Source organism: Buteo buteo, chromosome 16 (genome assembly GCF_964188355.1).
Source record: "Buteo buteo chromosome 16, bButBut1.hap1.1, whole genome shotgun sequence".
Lineage (NCBI taxonomy): Eukaryota > Metazoa > Chordata > Aves > Accipitriformes > Accipitridae > Buteo > Buteo buteo.
In genome coordinates this window covers 8,244,412-8,264,516 of record NC_134186.1, presented here as the reverse complement: position 1 = coordinate 8,264,516, position 20,105 = coordinate 8,244,412, and the positions used below count along the sequence as shown (strand labels likewise).

Genomic DNA, 20,105 nt, shown 5'->3' with positions numbered 1-20,105 from the left:
GAGACAGTGAAAGGGAGGAGAAGAGGTAGAAGCAGGAGGGAGACTGTCCACTTTACATAGCAGCATCATTAATCTGTTCAGCTTCTTCAGCAGCCATAGTCTGTGGGCATGGCTCTATAATGATCAACTGCCAGTCAAGCCACTGCTGAAAGGGACTTCTCTCTCCAGCCTGCTTGCTCAGTCAAAATCTACAGCTGCCTGTCCTCGTCGTGTGTACTTCCATTGCCATAAGCTGAGAGAAGTTCAGGGTGACTGCAAAGTCGTGAATTAACTAGACGTTCCTCACCAGAAAATGGGATGGGTTTATGATAACGTGGGAAGGGACCCAGCACATCTACCGGCGTAGGAATCCCCGCTGAAACCTGTGCAAAGTTGAAACATGAGGAAAGAGACGTGTTTCAGAGTGCTGGTCAGCAAAAAAGCTCTCTGCTGTGTAGCAGGATACTGTACCGCATACCTGAGCTCTGGGGAACTTCAGAGAGTTTGTAACGCCTCTCCCTGCAGCACGGTAGATGATAGCAGTCCAAATCACAACACTCATACTCTCACAGCAAATCCCCTCTCCCTTACAGGGACCTGGGCAGAGGCTCTGCAGCTGAGCTTACATGACATAGTTAAGATTTCAGTGGTGCACAAAAATGCAGAGTAAATCACAAAGCTGTGAATTTAAGCTCTCATCTGTTCCCTTCAGAACATAAAGTCGTCCTAATATTTATTTCAGTTATTCCATAGTCCACAGTAGTTGTGATGCCAAGAAATTGGTCTTCAATGGGGACATCTCACGAGTGACTCCACAGCCTTTGGGGGAAGCCAACCAGCTGACAGATATAATAGGGAAAAGATTCTGAAACAGGTAAAAATTCAGATTTTTAAATGGGTATAAACTAAACAGGTCAATAGTATATTGCTTTTCATGATGCAGTTCTTCCCACCAGGTTTCATATTCCCAGGGAGGTGTGGAGGGGGAGATATTAATATTTTTGGCTCATGTTAATCAGCCCCAACTAAAACCAACAAACCCCACAGACGGCTCTACAAACAACCTCTGCACAACTGACTGCAACACCATCTCCCATAGACTGAGCAAAGCCAGGCAATAACATACTTCACAGCGCAGCCTCTCTCTTCCACAGCGGATCACACGGATGACATTTTCATTAAACAAGAACAAGAGGTTTTAAGGGCATGGACTCTTCATTAGAGTGAAAGTGCTGTCATTTATAATGCAGACAAGACATACCACCAGCTGCAATGTCCCTCAGGTGAAAGAGAGTGGCCCAAGGGGAGCAGCTAGTTGGGGATGTACCAGTTAACACAGGAGAAACTAGGACACCTTCAGACAGCCAGTCACACCCTTGTCAAAGCACTTTCTACATCAAAGGTTCTGATTTGCCTCCTGCTGTTTCAGACAGGGCAGTTCCAGCTATTTATCCGCCCCCCCCCCGGCCCCCGCATCCAGCTCCACTGCAACACTTCACAGTGTAACAATATACCGTAAGGTAGGGTGCCTTTTACCAGCGGTAGAAATTAAGTCTGTTCAGGCAGATTTACAGGCACGGCAGTGCAGGAAAGGCTGTTTTCGTACCTGCCCATTCTTATTACACAAAATCCGCTTCTTGTCAGGGCTTAGTGCAGTAAGGCCACACTATTTCAGTAAGTCACTTGCCATTATGTTTTATGATGGATTTCTTACACTAAAATCACAAAAGTGACTGAACCTGCATAAAATTAATCTTAATTGATCCTTCTTTGGAAAGGGACTTAAATAAGGCATATCAAGAACTAGAGACAAAAAAACACCATTGGGCAATTAAAGGCTTTGCAGAAAAGACTACTTCATGTAGCAGTCAGGATCTCAGCTATCATGCTCCAGGAACTCACACCACCACAAGTGAAATCACCGTGACTTAGAACAGTATTTTTCTCTCTCTGTTTATGGCACTACACACTAAGTGCAACAAAAGAGCCTTATTTTTTATACTCTGCTAGTTCAGTGAATTGCCATCTTGCCCCTACACCACAGTGACAAGTCAAGACAAAGCTATTTCTGTGTGAACGGGTCTCTACACAGGTACCATTTTTCCCCAACTTTCTTGCAGCTTTAACTGTAAAAGTTACCACCCTAAGTACAAATGGTCATTTCTTTGAAATAAATTTAAAGAAAATAGTGAAGTTCTGTAGAGGATTGCCTCCTCAAGAGTATATCCTTATTTTGGAAGTGCAATGAAGTTTAAAACCGGACAGTGCATTTTTTTTTTCATTAAACAGTTACTGAACAGAAGAAGAGAGACCGAGTAGTTTATTTGATGTTGTTGCAGACCACAGTATAATTGGACGAATTTGGATTATGTTGGCCAAAGCATACAGTCTTCAATGCTGTTTTACACCACAATCATATCGGCCATGCACATTCAAGAACAGCATCTACTTAGTCATCATCTTTAAGCTTCTTGATCTTATACTTATGGCGCTCAATTTCTTTCTGCAGCCGCTCTATCTCTTTCTGGTGGTGATGAATCTCTTCCTCGTGGTGTTTCCTTAGGGCAGCGAGCTGCTCCCTCTCCTTCTCCCTGCAAGAAAGCACGGCACAAGGTGCAGCACCCGTACACCCGAGGGTCGCCACAACCCCTCAGCGTGGGGCTCGGGAGCCGGCGCAGAGGTCGGGCCTTGGCTGCAGGTGAGGCTGGCGGAGGCCCAGCGCTGGGCCGCCAGGCCCGGCCCGGTGGCGGTTACCCGGCGGGGCGGGGGGGTGGGGGGAAAAGCTGCTTGTTCAGACCCCGCGGCGACAGCCGTCAGCGGGGGCGCAGGCCCCGCTGCGCCCCGCTCACCTGAAGTACCGCTCCTCCTCGGCCGCCTGCTTCTTCCCGAAGGCGCCCCCCGCCTCGCGGATGGCGCCGCCGCCGCCGCCGCCCTTCCCGGCGCCTTTGCCCAGCTCGCCTAGCTGCGGGGAGAGACGGCGGTAAGCAGGGAAAGAGAGAGGCAGGGAGGGAGGCCCCCGCCGCCCGCACCCACCTGGTCGGCGCCCGAGCCCGAGCTCCAGCGCTGCTGCTGCGCCACCAGGGCCCCACGCAGGCCGCCCCGCGCCGCCGCCACCGCCACGGCCGCCATCGCCCGCCTGCCCTTGGAGCGCCGGGCGGACGAGACCCACCCCTCGCGTCACGGCCCGCGCATGCGCGGCTTTCGCTTCCCCACACACGCCTTTCCCCCGGCAGCGCGGGAAGCTGGGGGCCCGTACAGGCTCGGGCCCGCGGCCCCCGCCCCCTGCGGCCGGACTCCGCTTCCCTGCCCTGCGGCCCGGCGGGAGCTCCCCCGGGCGGGGCGGGGCGGGGCGGAGGGCCGGGCCGGGCCGGGCCGGGCCGGGCCCTCCCCTCAGGACGCGCCTCCGGGCTCCGGCCGCGGGGCGCCAGGCAGCGGGGAAGGGGTTGGACGACCGGTGGCGGGGGCGGGGGGTACGGGGGGCGGAGCCTGTTGCTATGGCGCGCGCGGCGGTCACGTGCCGAGGGCGCGGCCCGCCCCGCCGGCCTCAGCGCCGTGCTCACGTGCGCGCGCGCGCGGCGTCACGTGGTGCTGGCGATGGCGGCGGCGGGGGAGCCCGGGGCGGGGGGCGCCGCCGAGGAGGCGTTCCTCACCTTCTACAACGAGGTACCCGCACCTCAGCGCCGCCGAGGCGGCGGGCGGCCCCGCCTCGTTCCCCCGGGCCCTGCCCGCCCGCGGCTGGCGGGCGGCGGCCTCCCCTCCCGGCGCCGGGGCCTGGCGGGCCGCGCGGCGCCTGGCCCAGCCCGGCCGCCCTAAGGGGAGCCCGCCGGGCCCCGAAGCTGGCCCTGGCGGGCCCTGGGGCTGCCCCGGGCCGCTGGCGGGAGGGAGGGCGGGGCGGGCGAAGCCGCTGGCGGTGCTGGGCAGGGGGCGAGCGAATGGCCGGGGTAGGTGAGCGGCGGGTGCCGGCGGGTTCGTGCTCGGCCCGGGGAGGGCCGGGCGTTCCCCCGGCTCGCTGCCGCCGGCCCAGCGGCGTCTCCCGCCCTCGGAAAAGCCCCTGTTGTGGCTGTGGGAAGGAGCCAAGCGTTAAGCCCTATCTCGCTCCCTCGGATAAACGCGGTGAGAGTTGTGCGCTCCGCACCTTCTGAGTGTAACCCTCCGCTGTGCTCCCCTACTTGGTCTTTTTGTGGACAAGCTGTCATTTGGGAAGGTGCGTGGGGCCCCTTTCTCTCAGCCTGTGCTAGTCTCCGTTACTTTGTGCACAGCTTGGACGTGTTTACCTGAGCCTGTCCGCAGAAAGGTAGTGCCAGTCTGGTGGACGCTTATTTCTTTAAATAAAGGTGAACGTTAAATGTAAATGCGTGGTTTGGTTTGGCTTAATACTGTAAAGAGCAAAAAGTAAACTGAACTGAATAACGTATGGCCAGAATGAAATGGACTTCTATACTTGCACCAGGATCACTTATGTGTTCAATGGGCTATCCTACCAACAATGGGTTAAAAGAAATGTTGCAGTAGGTTTCCAAAGAATCACAATGATGGTGCTGGTGTAGGAGCAAAGGTAGTGGAAAAGCTGTGGCTGTTGGGCCAGACATAGGAGAGACAGGCAGAAGTGCTTTATAGAGTTTTTTATAGTTAAACTGTAATGCTAAAAATACTGTCATGCTGTAGAAAAGGCTAAAAAATGTTCTCTGCTAGTGCTTCAGTAAAGTAACTACAGGCTTAGGATGAGCAAGAGGTATTGTGAATTGTAGTACAGGATGATGATGGCTGGTGTAGTAATCACACGGGAAAACAAGTACGCACATTTTGATTGTCAGTTAATATAGGTCTCTCTTGTTCTTCAGGTAAAGCAAATTGAAAAACGAGACTCTGTTTTAACATCAAAAAACCAAATTGACAGGCTGACCCGGCCTGGATCTTCATATTTCAACTTGAACCCTTTTGAGGTTAGTTTCAACATTTTATCCTCCCTTCATACTTGGTATACCAATTTACGGATTTACAGGGTATTTATTTCAGTAAAAGGACTGAACATAAAGAAAGAAAAAAATTCTCTAGATGTAGATTATTGTGCAGAAGGCTTACAGAAGACAGAAGGATGGTGTATATGTGCTCGATCTCTTTTTCACTGTTTTATGGCAGGTGCAAACTACATGCTTTTGTCACATTTCCCCTGTGCAACAGCACTGGAAGATTTGGCAGATTAATGAGAATGTAACAGCTACTGGTACCATGCTTGTCAGTTTCTGTTCTGAGCGCTCTTGACTTGGCGTTTCTAGTTGTGTCTTCTATTTTGGATGTTCATCCCACTGAAATTGAATAGTGCATAGAATGAGAGAAGGACTCTCACTGCTCATAGTAGCGAGCAATCTTTTGAGGAGTCACTGGAAGACAGGTAATTCCCTTGCACATTACATAGTTTGATTCCAGTTGCTGTCAGTTATAAAGTCTCAACAAGTATGAAAGCCTGAGAAAGACAGTATAAATAAAACAATCTGGTATTCATCTGGAGCTGGCTTTCCCCATGTGTATTCCTTCCCGATATCATCTTTATTTGCCTTTTTAAAGCCTCAGGTGCTTTTCGTAGTCCCAATTCAGGGCTGGTCAGCCAGAGCAGTTGGCAGGTTCGCCTTGACAATGTTCAGTTCTGTGTAGGTCTTAGTACTTGACTTGTAGAGTACATTGCGAAAGCCATTTAGCTTTCCTGCTGAGAGAGTGGTTTTTATTTACAGATTCTTAGTGTCAGACCATGTGCATCTGCATTGCCTAAGGCTCACTTGTTGCTTAGGGCTTCTGTTCAGTAAATTAATTCACAAAAGAGCTTCTAAATGCTGCCACGTCCCTACAGATCAGTAGACAAGTGGGCTCGTTCATGGAAACCAAAGAGTAAAACTCCCCTGTCTTCTTTTAAAATGATAAAATGAATAAATTCTTATGAAGTAGTGTGTTTCCTGCCCAGAGTTCTCAGTTATGAATGATCCGACAGTGTCCCAAAGCCACCATATGCTTTCTCTTCTGCCAGACTAAGCATTGCTACAGGACTGGTTGAAGATTTAGACCTATTGTGGCTATTTAGGGATGGCAGCTGTCTACATGAGACTTGAATGTGGAAAGGACACTGGCATAGTTGGAGGAATCTAGCATTGCTAAAAGTAGAATGTCCTAAACATGGTGTCTCTTAAAATGTTTCTGTTTTACTAGGTGAAAATTCATGTCCTGAAGCAGCTCCCTGATGGGGGGAGCTTTCTGGCATTGTGTCTGTATGCCAGTGAACCAAGTGTTTAGAGCTTGCTCCTAGGAACCTGAAATATGGGGAGTATCGTTGAATTTGCTCTGCTCTCATGGTCTCTTTTAGGTACTGCAGATGGATCCTGAAGCCACAGATGAAGAGATAAAGAAAAGATTCCGGCAGGTATTTGGCTTTTTGCACTTGAAGCCTCTGGAAGGAAACTAGAAGCTCTGTAGAGATTGTGCAGCTGTGCTTGGGAACAAGAAAAATGATGGTAAAGCTGTATCTGGGTAGAGGAGTAGCCATTTTGGGAAGAAATGCCTAGAACAATCTTTGTGTTAACAAGAGGAGAGCTGCAGAATGTCCCTGGTCCATGCGTGGTATGCTTCTTTGCCTGTAAAGTGTGTGATGGGGCTATTGCAAACTGATACGTCCTTGTATAATCAGCTTATTGAACTTTAGTTCAAAGAGAAGGTCAAAATTCATCAGAAATTAAGAACTGAGAAAAGGTGTTTTTCTCAAATGTATGGACTTGGATCCAGAAATGTATTTTCTGTGAGGTTTCTTTAAGAATTTCAGTGGTCATTTTTGGTGGCTGGGTTACCTGGAACAGCAGCAAGTCTGCTCACAGACCTGTCTGCATTGCCCCATGCAACACAGAAAACATTATGCCAGACTTACTCTGCTGACAGATCTGCAGGAGAAATTTGAGTTTAATCAGTGCATGCAGCAAAGAAACACAGTATTTGGAGAGCTGTAGCCTCGTACCTGAATTAGTGGTGTAAACATCAAGAACTGTCTTTAGACAGGAAGCTGTGCTGGCTGTCAGAGTAACATGCCTGCCAAGTTGGTGATGGGATATGGGCTGCTTCTATGTGTGGGAAGTGGGAGGATAACCTTTTAGTCTGTTGCTGACTTCTCAGTTCTGCAAATCAATAAACTGGGGCTGTCTTAGCTTTAGGCTGGTAGAATACTACAGGGAAGTGTTTTGAAATCAATGGGATGAAATGAAAAACGTGCATGGAATTGTGTATCAATCACCTAAAATCACCTAAATACAGAATGTGGAACAGCCAACAGAAGGAAAAAGACATTGGCTGTATCAAATCACAGAGTAAATGAGGAGCATGCTGCTGTTCAGGACTGGAGGCAAACCTTTTTCCTGTGAACTAGAAAGTGCCATCTGTAGAGTTCAGGAAGTAATTATTTTGCATTCTTTGGCACTGATGCAATTTCAGTTGCCGCACTGTGACTGATTCTGAACGTTACACTAGGAAAGATGCAGATAAACTAGAAAGTCCATACAGCAACACCAAAAATAAGAGGTCTGAAAAAAAAAATGCCATATGGGGAAAGTTTGAAAGAACTTTCTCTTTCTTTAGAAGAGGAGGGTGGAGGACATATGCTTTCCAGCCCATTTAAGGTTGCCCTAAGGATGGTAGTGATCAATGTCCTGTCTCTCCTGGGTAGAGAGTACAGGAAGGTGTTTTCTTAACTCTCAGTAAAGGAGCCTAAGGAAAAACTTACCCACTTTTTTAAATAGTTTGATACTTGAACAGCCTTAGGGATACTGGAGAACTTCTTGGGAGACGTTGTTGAGTAAAAGGTAAACTTTGGTTGAGGATGATCTTTGTAGGTTTGTTTCTTCTTAACACCAAGGATACAAAACTTGGGTGACCAAGGGGTTCATTGCAGCTCCAGGCACTGCAGCTGAAGGGTGTTTATACTGTTCTGCACATCCTAAGCTCAGCTTTTCTCAGACAGCCTGTTTATTACAGGGATTGTATTTGATTTATAAGTTTTACTGATGCATACTTCTACATGTTGTCAGCTGATTTGTCTATATACAAAGGAATGTGATCTCCTGTGATTCCTTCTCTCTGAGACTATTTCCCTCCTGTCACAAAAATCTCTGAAATATTCTTCATATTTGGCAATGATCTTGATAGCAAGATCCTTTCTCTTGCAGTTGTCAATATTGGTGCACCCAGACAAAAATCAAGATGATGCAGATAGAGCCCAGAAGGCGTTTGAAGGTAATGCTCTCACCCTTTTTCTGGGCTGATAGTAGTTGGACTGCCATTTTTCTGTAGCTGGTTTAAATGTTTATTAGGGGCGGAGGCCCCAGTGATGACAGAAGGAATTGCTGTAGAGGCGCTTTAGATGAGGGAGGTGTGTGGGGTGGCATGTCAGCAGAAAATTTCACTAGGTGGCAGTAACTGCATTGTCAGTTCACAACAGGGACAAACATGTCTGTTGGGCTTTGAGATTGTTCAAGAAAAACTGTTTAATCTGTGCATTACATTTATTCAAAGACCACACGACAGAAGTAATGTGATGGTTTTAGGTGTATGTTTTGCATTATGGTGAGGCATTATGCACCTTAAACTTATGTCATGCCCTATAACTAAATCACTTGTTAGGAGTGGTACTTTCACCCTGCTAACTCCAAAAGGTGTCTGACAGTTTCTGCCATTATTGTACCCCAAATCTCATTTGACTAATCGTGATATCACTTAGCTAGATGTATTTAAAAACAAACAAACAAAACCCAACCAAACAAAGCCCCTTCAATTCAAGGAAGTAAAATTTGTATGGTCAACGAGTAGCAATCTGGTGATCCCTTGGGAATGTGACTATTGTTGCTATTAATGTTGATGCTTTTTGTTAGCTGTAGATAAAGCGTACAAGTTGCTGCTAGATCAGGAGCAAAAGAAGAGGGCCTTGGATGTGATACAGGCAGGAAAAGAATATGTGGAACACACTGTAAGTATTCTGTAGGAATGTCCGGGGTGGAGGTGAGTGGTAATCAGTCATTCATAATTTGCTTTTTGGTACACCCACTGCATGTTCAGGTCATTAAAAGGTGAGCTGAGCAAACCTCATAATGAAGCTGTGCAAGTGGACTCTGAGCTCTTCACGGCATGAACAAATGTGCTTTGTCCAAGACTGCTGTTGAGCTCAGTGCAAGATAATTCAGTGAAATTCAGTACTTGAAATAATTAGGTCAGACCACATGATCTGACCTAAATATTTTTTTTTCAAGTCTGTGAATGAATGATGCAGTTCAAATGTATGTAGGTGGAAGAAAATAGGTGATGACAGCAGGAGACTGGGAAGTTTGGGGGAAAATGACCTATAAGATAAGAAAAGGAGCTTGGATTGCATTGGCCAAGAAGTTAGTTGAGTGATGTGGATGGACTAAAACACAACAAGCTTGAGAAAGTAGATGATATGGGAGAGCTCAGATACTCTGAACCAAGGAACACTTCATGTTCTGCTTGTTGTTGTTAGTCTTTTGAATGTTACAAAGCAAAATAAACTTCCTGCTGGTTTGGATGGTGTGTGTTGGATATGAATGTATCTTAAAAACAAACAAACAAACAAAAAAAACAACAAAAGGATTGTGTTGAGTGAATAGTATCTAACACAGTATTTTTAATTACTACAGTTCATGTGACAGTGATCTTGTATGTGTTTATCTGGACCTAGGACGAGGAGGTTTTGGTCTAAAATAAAACATCAATCCGAATCGAGAACTCACTGTCATCCAGAGTTCTTCCCACACAGTGGAGTAGGAATGCAGAACTACTTGGATACAATTATGTAAGCCCTATAAAACTTTTTAGGCTCTCATTTTTGTTCTTAATCTTTAGGTGAAAGAAAAAAAGAAGCAGTTGAAGAAGGATGGAAAACCTCCCACTGTAGAAGAGGATGATCCTGAAGTTGTAAGTCATATACTGTTCAGAGAAACTGGGGAGTACAAAACATGTTTTGAGGAATTAAGAGTCAAAACCAGTACAGAAGTATTTATTAGACTTGTTAGTGTTGTAAATCCTTGCACTTACATAAGAACAAATTCTGACAAGCCACTGTAGAGTACCGTGTGTTGGGTAATACCCATATATTTTAGAAAATAGTTTAACTGTAATGTAAAGAGTAAATATATCATGAGGTTATATAGGTCAAAATACCCAATTCTTTTCTTGGAGCAAGTCTTCATTGCTTGCACATCATGCACTCTTTTTTGAATTTAATTTATTGTTGTATTCTGAATGCTGGAACTGTGGTGTTCTTGCTGCCAGCAGAGGAACATATAGAACCCACTGCAGCATGTCTAAAATGCATTAGTGACTTTTTGTAGTAAGAGCTGTTTCAGGTGTTTCTTCCATATAGCACTTGAGGGTAGATGTGCTGTTCTGCAACAAATCACTTTTATTAAAAAAGGTATGACATAAGTTAGTTCTTCTTGCCTGGTTTCTAGTCTGGAAAAGTCAAGTGATATTAGAGGCTTTAACAGAATGGTGGATGATTATCAAACACTGACATCATTAGTCATCACCTTTTTTTTTTTCTTACAAAGTCATTTTTTCTTCTTGATATCACCACAGTAACCCCATAACCATCTCATTTTCCATTGATTTTCAGAAGTCTTTGCTGTTCTTTAATAATGAAGTTTGTTTTAAGTATACTAATATTTCCTGGAAAGCAATCACTAGACTTTTAAAAGACATCAAGAAGATCTGGTGGGAAATTACTATCTAAACAGTGCCCATTTTGCTTTTTTTTGTCAAGTGTAACATTGCAAGACTTTACAGAAGAATAAGAGAGCTTGAAATGAACAATTCTGTTTAGGCATAGCTTCGTGAATACAAATGAAAATTAGAATAATATGAGGCTAATAAGTAGTTGTTTCCTGGTGTCAGGGCCAGAATTTAATCAGCAGTGTTTTATACCTTTTTGTATGCCACTGCTGCTGACTACTGTCAAGGCAGGATACGGAGTTATATGGACATACATATGCTTTGCATTCTTTTTATGCTTCTTACATTCTTACATAAAACAGACTTCTCTAACTGTGTTAATGGGCATTATTTTAAGACTGGATTTGTGTTTCACAGTTCAAACAAGCTGTATACAAACAGACGATGAAGCTCTTTGCTGAACTGGAAATTAAGAGGAAAGAGAGAGAAGCGAAAGAAATGCATGAAAGGTATGAGCAGCATTCTGCTTGTGCAATTCAGGCTCTTCTTCCCCCCTCATGCTTCCTCGGAGAAGATAAGGAATCATAGACTCTTAGAAAAGTCTAAGTTGGAACAGACCTCTGGAGATCATCTAGTCCAACCTCCTGCTGAAAGCAGGGCCTTGGATTAGATTAACAAGGGTCCTGTCAAGCTGATTTCCAGTGGTGTAGATTCCACCACTTCTCTGGGCAACCTGTGGGTTGTAGAGCTCTGCGCTTGAGAAATGCAAACAGGAAACTTGCCCTCTTGTATTTAAGGCATTGATATATTTGGTGTGCTTATATACTTCTATGTGTATACATGGAGGCCAGCCAAAACAGTGAAATAGTGACTTGTTTCTGCATGTTGTTAGCATACAAAGAATTGATTTTTAATTTTAATTAAGTGCCAGAAATACCCTATGGCGTGTGTGATCCTGAACTTTCTTAGGTGTTTTGATCACATGTTGCCTGAGCGCTCACTGTGGGGGCACTTCATAGAGTGGTGTTTCAGTACGGGTCAGTGAAGGCAGTCTGGGAGGTGGTTGCAGGGCACTACTTTTAATTATAGATGAAAATTGGGGGGGGGGGGGAGGATTTCATTCTAACCTTGCATGCTGAAGTGTTATATCAACTTCTCAAAATGTGTACTCTCAATAGGTGTAGAGACTTATCACTAGAGTTATGAAGGAGTCCAACTTGTTTTGCCGAGCAAGAGAAGCTGACTCACTGTCAGTGGTGCCAAACCCATCTTCTCTGCTCGCTGCTCTTCCAGATTTGAAATAAATTTTTATTTGTTGTGCTCTCTTAGGTGCGTGTATTTATCTCTTCTGATAAGCACTTCAATCTGTCAAGAAACCAGAAGAGCTTTCCAAGATGTTTTGAAAGTATTACTGTGTTTCTTTGAAGTAGACGCTTTTGGGTTCATAACTTCTTTCTGGCTTCCCTTCCAGGAAGCGGCAGAGGGAAGAGGAAATTGAGGCACAAGAGAAAGCTAAACGAGAGCGAGAATGGCAGAAGAACTTTGAGGTAATCAGCAACTTAACTTACAGGATGCGCCTTGGCAATTCTTGGCCATGCTGCAGGGAATGCCCCTAAAGAGGGACTTTTTGTTTGCAGGTACTATAAGATAATTTAAGTAGACGCTTAGTAAAGATCCTGCACAAGCCTGGGTTTTGCCCTTGTGTGGGGAGAAAAGCCCACCAATGGGGCTTTGGTGTCTCTTTCCAGAAACAGGTCTGGTAAATTAAGCTCTGTCAGCAGTTCATTCCTGTCCCTAGTCAGAAATTTGAATTGCTGCTTAGCCCAGGTCACTGGTGACCAGTAAAACTTAATTGGCAGCTATTCAACCACTAGTGTGGACTGTTGTTGGTACTTTTCAGTCTGGTTGCTAACACTTATGGAATCTGTATCTCCTGTGAGTATCAGAGACCTGAATGACAGTCACTTCCCTTTGACCCTTCCACCCTGTATTCAGGGTTTAGGCATATTGAAGTAGCTTTGTGGTGGTTGTGCTGCTATTCTATGGGTCAGACCTACAGCCTGCAAAAATACTTGATCAAGCCTGTAACTCTTCCCTCATTACACACCAGAGGTGAAGTCTTGTGATGTGCCAGGGGTGGTGGGCAGGAAAGAAGTCAGTAACGGTGTGCAGGACCTCATAAAAAGATGAGCTAGACTGTTCATTTAATCCAAAGCCGAATCCCAGTCTATGTTCAAGAGGACTTTAAAAAAGAGGGTGTCTGGGAGAGAAGGGTATGAGCTGGACTGGCTTCCTGTGGAAAGTGGGCAACTAGGATGTTACTGGAGACTCAGCTGGGAAGAGTTTGCGTTCATGTGCTATATAACATGGATATAGGAAGCTGGATATTCTGGAAAACTTGTGTAATGCTGTTACGTTGAGTATGCTATGGGTTTTGTCATGTAATGCCAGAGAGATAAATGAGTATGTCACTGGCCTTGCTGCTGGCAGAAGTTCTGTGTTCTCATGCCAGAATGGCCACAGAAGTTGGGTGTCATTGCTGTAGGGATGCAGTAAAGCATAGCAGCTGAGGAAATGTCAGCAAGCATTACAAGCAAATAATGATAGACCAAACAAGGGAGCTGCAGAACTATTGGTATTGCAGCTCTGAGTACCTTCATGTCCTCAACCACTCCTGGACAGCTGAACCTCTGCACTTACAGGTATCTTCTCCAGCCTTGCTGGTGACCATTTAATCCATGTGAAAAGAGAGTATCAAAGTTGGGTGTTAATGTCCAAAATGAGTCACTGGAGTGCACAAGAATAAGAAGCTTACTTCTGCTAGTGACCATCATTGAAAGAGGGTGATTGGAGACAAAATAAGACATGAATTCTTGGCTGCTCCTGTATGTGTACTAATTCAGTGGCTGCCTTTAAAATACATCCAAAAGGAGTATGTGTGTTGCTGCTTCGAATGATATTTAAACCATAAGGGGAAAAAAACTTAAGTTGATATTCTGCAGTTGTGGTTCTGTCTCGGTTTCAACAAAAAAACCCACCCAACAAATAAAGCCAACATAAAAATCCCAACCTTTAAAGATGCTTGTGTTGTACCTCTGCATTGCTCTTCTCGGCTTTCCTGCTCCTCGTGATTCCAATCCTTGTCTGCATACTGCATCCTAGTTCTGATCCTGTCTCTTTACCCTAAAGACCTGTAGGTTTTGTCCCTCATGTATGTTCTGCAGTATTTTTGAATCCCTATAGGAGTACCTATGTCATGCAAGTGGTTGCCTGCTGTTTCTAGGAGCTATTCATAGGCTGCTTTCAGAGATGAATTACATCTTGATGTAGAAGGAGCAGGTTGGAACATCGACTTTCTCCCACCCTACCCTCAAAATTCCCTTTCTTAGTAATTTCAAGAGTAGCTTCCATGAACAAGCTGTAAGAAACAAGAACGTTAGAACAGAAGTTGCCATACAGCATTATCCCTAGCAAAAGTGTGACCAGAGAATGGTTGAGGTTGGAAGGGACCTCTGGGGTCCATCTGGTCCAACACCTCTGCCCAAGCAGAGCCACCTAGAGCCAGTTGCCCAGCACGATGTCTAAGTGGCTTTTGAATATCCTCAATGATGGAGACTCCACGAGCTCTCTGGGCAACCTGTTCCAGTGCTCAGTCACCCTCTAAAAACATGTTTCCAGATGTTCAGATGGAGCCTCCTGTGTTTGAGTTTATGCCCATGGCCTCTAGTCCTGGCACTGGACATCACCCAGAAGAGTCTGCCTCAGTCTTCTTTCCACCATCCTTCAGATACTTGTACACATTGATGAGACCCTCCCTGTCTTCTCGAGGCTGAACAGTCCCAGCTCTCTCAGCCTTTTCTCCTATGAGAGATGCTCTAGTCCTTTAATCGTCCTTGTGGCCCTTTGTTGGACTCTCTCCAGTATGTCCATGTCTCTCTTGTACTGGGGAGCCCAGCACTGGACACAGCATTCCAATTGTGGCCTCACCAGTGCTGAGCAGAGGGGGAGGATCACCTCTCTCGACCTGCTGGCAATGCTTTGCCTAATGCAGCCCAGGACACTATTTGCTGTCTTTGCAGCAAGGCAAGGGCATGTTGCTGCCTCATGTTCAACCTGGTGTCCACCAGAACCCCCAGGTTCTTTTCTACCAAGCTACTTTCCAGCTGGGTGGCCCCCAACGTGTCCGGGTGCTGGGGGCTGTTCCTTCCCAGGGGCAGGACTTTGCATGTCTCCTTGTTAGCTCATTTCTCCACCCTGCCAAGGTCCCTCTGGATGGCAACACAACCCTCTGGTGTATCAGCCTCTCCTCCCAGTTTTGTGTCATCTGCAAAGTTGCTGAGGGTGCACTCTGCCCCATCATCCAGATCACTGCTAGTGCTTGGCTTTCCCCCATCCTGCCATGGGGAAGGAGGGGAGTGAAGCAGACAGCTGTTGTAGCCAGAGCCTGTGTGCAGCACCACTATTGCAGGCATAGCTATAGTCACATGGGCCTTGAGGGTATGGATCCCATGCTGTGAAGTGGATCATCCCTGGACTTGTTCTGTCATACTGTGTGAAACCTTCAGCCTGCAGTGATCATAGGCTGGCTTTGTGGGGAGTCTTTTTTTTTTTTTCTTTTTCACCAGGGGATTCTGCTGCTCTGCAGGTAAGCCAGGGAAGGGAGAAAAGAGTGCACCAGAGGTCTTTTCTCATTGTGTCTTTGTGATGAAGCTTGGGGCAAGGAGCGTGAGAGAAGACAGCAGTACATTTCCCTTCTCTTATCTGCAGCACAAGGAGAGATGTCTCAAGGATGTGAGACAGAGTGAGGAAATGGCATGTTCTGGGCTGACAGATTATGAACATCCATTGGGGATGAGGTTTCTTGTTTTCTTTGCACATCAGAGGATTCAGTAGACTCTAGTCAGGGCTGCACGTCCCAAGCTGGATGTGCTTATGCTGGTGTTTGTAAGCTCACTTGTAGTTCCACTGTGCTGTGTCTGTTGCTCTGGCTCTTCACAGTGTCTGCATGTCTTGGCTGCCAGGGTGCTATGTGCTGGATAAGGGGGAAATTGCTATTGGATCTCTTGAAACTGGTATATACTGCCTGTTCTCTGACTCTTGCACATCTTAACTCTCCATTGCCTCTCTGTCGTTCCCAGGAAAGTCGGGATGGTCGTGTGGACAGCTGGAGAAATTTCCAGGCAAATACAAAGGGGAAGAAAGAAAAGAAAAACAGGACCTTCCTGAGACCTCCCAAAGTAAAAATGGAGCAGCGTGAATGATCCTGGCAGCACTGCCCAAGTGCAGCTCCTCAGTCCCCTCCCTGCTTTTAAGGACTCATTGGCACCTAGAGTAAGAATTGCTTTTTAGTAGACTGTTTGTTTCCAGTACAATTAATTATTGGTCAAAGTATTTTTTGTACTCTGTCCATTTGAACTAGGGCCATAGTATGAACTCGGCCAGGAACCCGCTACATGTAGAACACTTGGCTTAGGAGGGTCCCCGCCATTATTGCTGTCCTGTTTGTCTGCTCCCCTGTTATCTTGATGTTTTGTACTTCACAGAGATTGTGTTGTTTCACCACTTCCATTTCTAGTTTGAGAGCTGAACAAAATATTGGAAATGCATCCGTACCTTTCCAGGCATCATCTTTCTCAGAAAGTTCAGCTTCGGAAAGGTCCGAACTGACTCTGGGAATCTGCTTCCAGCACTGTGCAGCGCAGCTGACTTGCAGCTAAAGTCCTGCAGCTCCTCCCTGAACTGAGTGGTGCTTGGAAGGACCCTTCCCCCAAGATCTGATTTCCAAACTAAAATCCCAGCTCTCAGGCTTAGACTTCTGTTAATCTCAGACCAGCTGGTCACTTCCTGTAAAGGAAAAATAACTTCTCTTGATTAATAGTTAAGTTGCAATGGTCTGTATGTAAAATAAATTTTTACCCAAGTTACCGGGTTTTTTTCTTGGAATTATTCAAAGATACAATTGCAAGAGTTGAGTTGCAATAGAGTTGAGTGCTGGCCGCTGAAATGGTGCTGCTCTTCAGCATGAACACTTTCCCTGGTAAGGGTCTGCTATCAGCCCAAAGTCTGTTCTGGCTTGAATTTTGAAGTGACAGTCCTGCAGCGTGGCACCCAGGAGGACAGGGAGAGCGTATCTCTTCCCTGGATGCTGCCTGGCTGTATGCAGGTGTGCCAGAGTCCGTGCTGAAAACTGAGCTTGTTGCTGCGCCTTTGGGGAACATGGATGGGTTTGGCAGGACTTGGGCACCTGTTAAGAGTGTAACTCCTTAGAGCTATGGCATGAGCTCAGACTCATGAGTTTCGATTTTTAAATCCTACTTTGTGTGTATATTTTAAGTTTTTAAGAAATTCTCAACTGTTTAAAGGCATTCAAAATGGAGTATACTATGGATCCACATGTGCCTGGCAGACTCCTCTGGAGACCTTTCCACAAACTCTTCCCATCTGTCCTGATGGCCATCCCCATACTTGGGTCCCGTGGGTAGCTGTCTCCGTGAAGATACTGCTTTTCTTCCTCCTCACTGCCCTTAGCCAGCTCCTTTCACTTGGACTTGCTGTCTTATGTGCCCTCATCTTCAAATGACCACAATCCTTTGTGTCTCAGGCATTGGCGAGGTCTCTCTTCAGAAAGATTGGTTCTGCTGCCCTTGAAGAGAAGCCTCCATCTTCTGGTGTCTTAACTGTTTAAGTTTTGATTAATTGCTTTCTATTTCTGCCCACTAGGGAGGAGCAGCTTGATCAAGTTGTTGTGTTACCAAACAGATTTCTGCAGGAAAAGCAGCTCCGAAGGAAGGTAGTGCTTTCTGACATGGCCTAGGACTTAGATGAATCTGCTGAAAGGTGGCTGGTGCTCTCCACTCGCCTTTGTTTCTTCTTTTCCTCTCATGCACTGGTCTGTGTGACCAGATGTAAAGTGAAACATCCTTCCCTAATAAAACTAAGGTATTTTGGTGTTTTATACATTAACTACCTCTTAGAACAGTTCCTGTTTTCTGTGTAAACACAGGAATACAGTTTCTTTACCTTATTTGTCCTGCTAGGTATAACCTGCTAGATAGGCAGCTTGAGCCTGAACCTCAAGGGGCAAAACATAGCTTAAAAAGTAACACCTTGGTGATGTCTGGATGGCATACAAGAGCCAAACAATAACTAGCAGCAGACTAAGGTGGGCTGACAGGTCTGGGAGATGCCAAACTGTGCAGCATTGCTCTGTTCAGGTGCTGAAATTCCTTCTTGTTCGCAGAGCCTGATCCTCCATTAACTGGGAATGCGTTGGTAGGACACAACTTCCTTTTCAAGGCAACAATTAGTCACATTTGTTCTGGGTAAAATGTCAGCTAATTTTTGCGGTGCTGTCTCAGATGCAATCTCTTCTGCTTCCTGGGTGTAAGAAGCGAGCAGTGCTGGGCAGTAGCTCAAATGATTAGAGTATTTCTAAGTGCAGTCTCTTGCCTGGAGGACATGCTGTCCCTCTAACTTGTCTGCCTCTTGTTCCCCTGTCAAAGTATTTCTAGCTTAGAGATCAGTCCCAGTCACTCATGTCCCAGAGTCCTTCCTTTCAATATTGAAATACTGGTCTTTCTAGTACTGTTTCCTTTCAGATGGTGTAATGGCTTGGCTGACTGATGGTACTGACTTTTCAGATCTTTTCTTTACTTTTTTTTTCATTTAGCTCAGGATGAGTCCTGTGAGAGCTTGAAATGTTTGTAAGACCTGTGTTAGGCTTCTGATTCTGCTTCTCAGAGATGTGTATGTTTATGAGATGGTTTACCACTGGATCTCAAGGAGTGCAGCCTGTGGCCAAAGCCACTGAAGTACTAGTCCTACGGGCTTCTGCAGTTAGAGTCATTTTTTGCATTGGGTATAACTTGGTTGGGGCAGCAAAACATGTAGTTTATAACAATGCTGCTGTTCTCAATTCAATTCATTTTCAATTTAGCTGTTCCTGTTTCCTCTTTTTCCTGTCCTGCCTATGATATGCTTCTCTGTCTGAATATGCAGCATTTCTCCTGTCTTATCTACTCAGCCAAGTCCTGTGAAGCTTCCCATCTGCCAGGCAGGCTTTAGCAGCAGCAAAATACCTGGCCCTTTGCTAGATATTTCTCTGCTCCACTGGAGGGAACCTGGGAGGTTAATTTTTATCCTTATATTCAGGCTTTGTAAAAGCAAACTGTTTTGAATTGCCTGGGTGGAGATAAGTAGATGCACAACGTGGACACCCGCAGGTGCAGGGTGGGCTGTTGCCTGGCCTCTGCAATGCATGCCAAGGCAGTGGGGTGGATTGAATGAAACGTTTAATTTCAAGAGGTAGAGATGTTGTAGAGGAAGAAATCTCTAGGCCTCCTTCCTCTTTGGAGTTCTTTTTGGCTCAGTGGTCCTTGTAGGCTAAAATATTTGACCTTGATACGCAAGACAAGAAAATACATTGGTGGGAATAAGGAGTAATTTTTTTTTTCTTTTGGAAGGAGAAAAGGTACCAGATAGCTACAGAAGCACTTTTCAGTAGGGTCTTGGCCTTGGTTTTTTGTGGAAATAACTTGTCCCCTGTGTCTAGTTCCCACAGAATGTACACAGGGGTCTACCAGAGTCTGGCTCAGCTCCTTGCTACTTTCTGGGAGTCCAGAGATTGCTCCTGAAGCTCTTGGTTCCTTTCTGAGGCAGGGATGTTGCCTTCCCCTTCATATGGAATTTGAAAAGGTGTATCTCCTGTTCAGCAGTAGTGGGATGAGGAAGGACCTTTGTGAGTTACTTGGTTTCTTGTGTCTGAAGATAAAAAAGGGAAACTGCAACAGAAACCTACGCACTTGTGGATTAAAGGGGACAGGGTGCAGGGCATTCCTGTCTGGTGCTACTGTGTAGTCTAGGGATGAGAATGGAGAATCCCCTGAGCATGTAGACAGGCCTAGGTCTAGATTTTGCCAGATGTTCACCAGATTAGCTAGATTACACCAGGTAGAAAAACTATTCAATAAAAGCCAGACCAAGTTATGGCAGCTATAGGAAGCCTGGGTGATCAGCCAGAGATTAAATCTATTCTTGATAAGACATAACCAGTGTGTTATTTAACATTTATCTTAGTTTGGCAAACACAGTGATGTGCTCTAAATTGGCTGTTCACCCCTTTTCCTTGGGCAGTAACAACTCTTTTGCTGTATGCAATTTGTATTTCTGGAGTATAACTAGTTGTGGGGGGTTAACTACAGCCAATGTGGTGTTGGATAGAGGGACCCAAGTGGGAGAGATCAAGGGCTTGTGCTTTCCACTTCTTCCAAATGAGAGTTTCTTTTGCTAGTCTTTCTCTGCCCTCTTAAAACAACTGAAACTGGAGAGAAACTCTGAGAGCTTGGCCTTAATGTAAGAAGTTTCCCTCAGAAAGAGTTGGGTGATTGCAGTGTGTTATCTAGAGCAAATGGGCTGTC

At 45.7% G+C, this 20,105-nt stretch overlaps 2 protein-coding genes across 2 annotated transcripts; one reads left to right on the top strand and one right to left on the bottom strand.

The window, feature by feature from the left end:
- Positions 1-2,282: 2,282 nt before the first annotated feature.
- Positions 2,283-3,299, bottom strand: ATP5IF1 (ATP synthase inhibitory factor subunit 1). The gene is made up of 3 exons (XM_075047042.1): positions 3,013-3,299; positions 2,829-2,941; positions 2,283-2,570 (listed from the first exon to the last, which is right to left on the bottom strand). The coding sequence occupies exons 1-3, from the start codon at positions 3,106-3,108 to the stop codon at positions 2,429-2,431; spliced, it is 351 nt and encodes a 116-aa protein (XP_074903143.1). The 5' UTR covers positions 3,109-3,299; the 3' UTR covers positions 2,283-2,428.
- Positions 3,300-3,515: 216 nt separating this feature from the next.
- Positions 3,516-16,613, top strand: DNAJC8 (DnaJ heat shock protein family (Hsp40) member C8). The gene is made up of 9 exons (XM_075047735.1): positions 3,516-3,642; positions 4,821-4,922; positions 6,332-6,388; positions 8,175-8,241; positions 8,877-8,971; positions 9,862-9,933; positions 11,107-11,198; positions 12,161-12,236; positions 15,828-16,613. The coding sequence occupies exons 1-9, from the start codon at positions 3,574-3,576 to the stop codon at positions 15,948-15,950; spliced, it is 753 nt and encodes a 250-aa protein (XP_074903836.1). The 5' UTR covers positions 3,516-3,573; the 3' UTR covers positions 15,951-16,613.
- The last annotated feature ends 3,492 nt before the right edge of the window (positions 16,614-20,105 follow it).

Coding starts and splice junctions, on each gene's coding strand:
- ATP5IF1 (XM_075047042.1), bottom strand. CDS start 3,108: ATGGCGGCCGTGGCGGTGGCGGCGGCGCGGGGCGGCCTGCGTGGGGCC. Junction 2,942..3,012: donor CGGGCTCGGGCGCCGACCAG/GTGGGTGCGGGC, acceptor CTCTCCCCGCAG/CTAGGCGAGCTGGGCAAAGG. Junction 2,571..2,828: donor GAGGAGGAGCGGTACTTCAG/GTGAGCGGGGCG, acceptor GCTTTCTTGCAG/GGAGAAGGAGAGGGAGCAGC.
- DNAJC8 (XM_075047735.1), top strand. CDS start 3,574: ATGGCGGCGGCGGGGGAGCCCGGGGCGGGGGGCGCCGCCGAGGAGGCG. Junction 8,242..8,876: donor AGCCCAGAAGGCGTTTGAAG/GTAATGCTCTCA, acceptor GCTTTTTGTTAG/CTGTAGATAAAGCGTACAAG. Junction 12,237..15,827: donor AATGGCAGAAGAACTTTGAG/GTAATCAGCAAC, acceptor TGTCGTTCCCAG/GAAAGTCGGGATGGTCGTGT.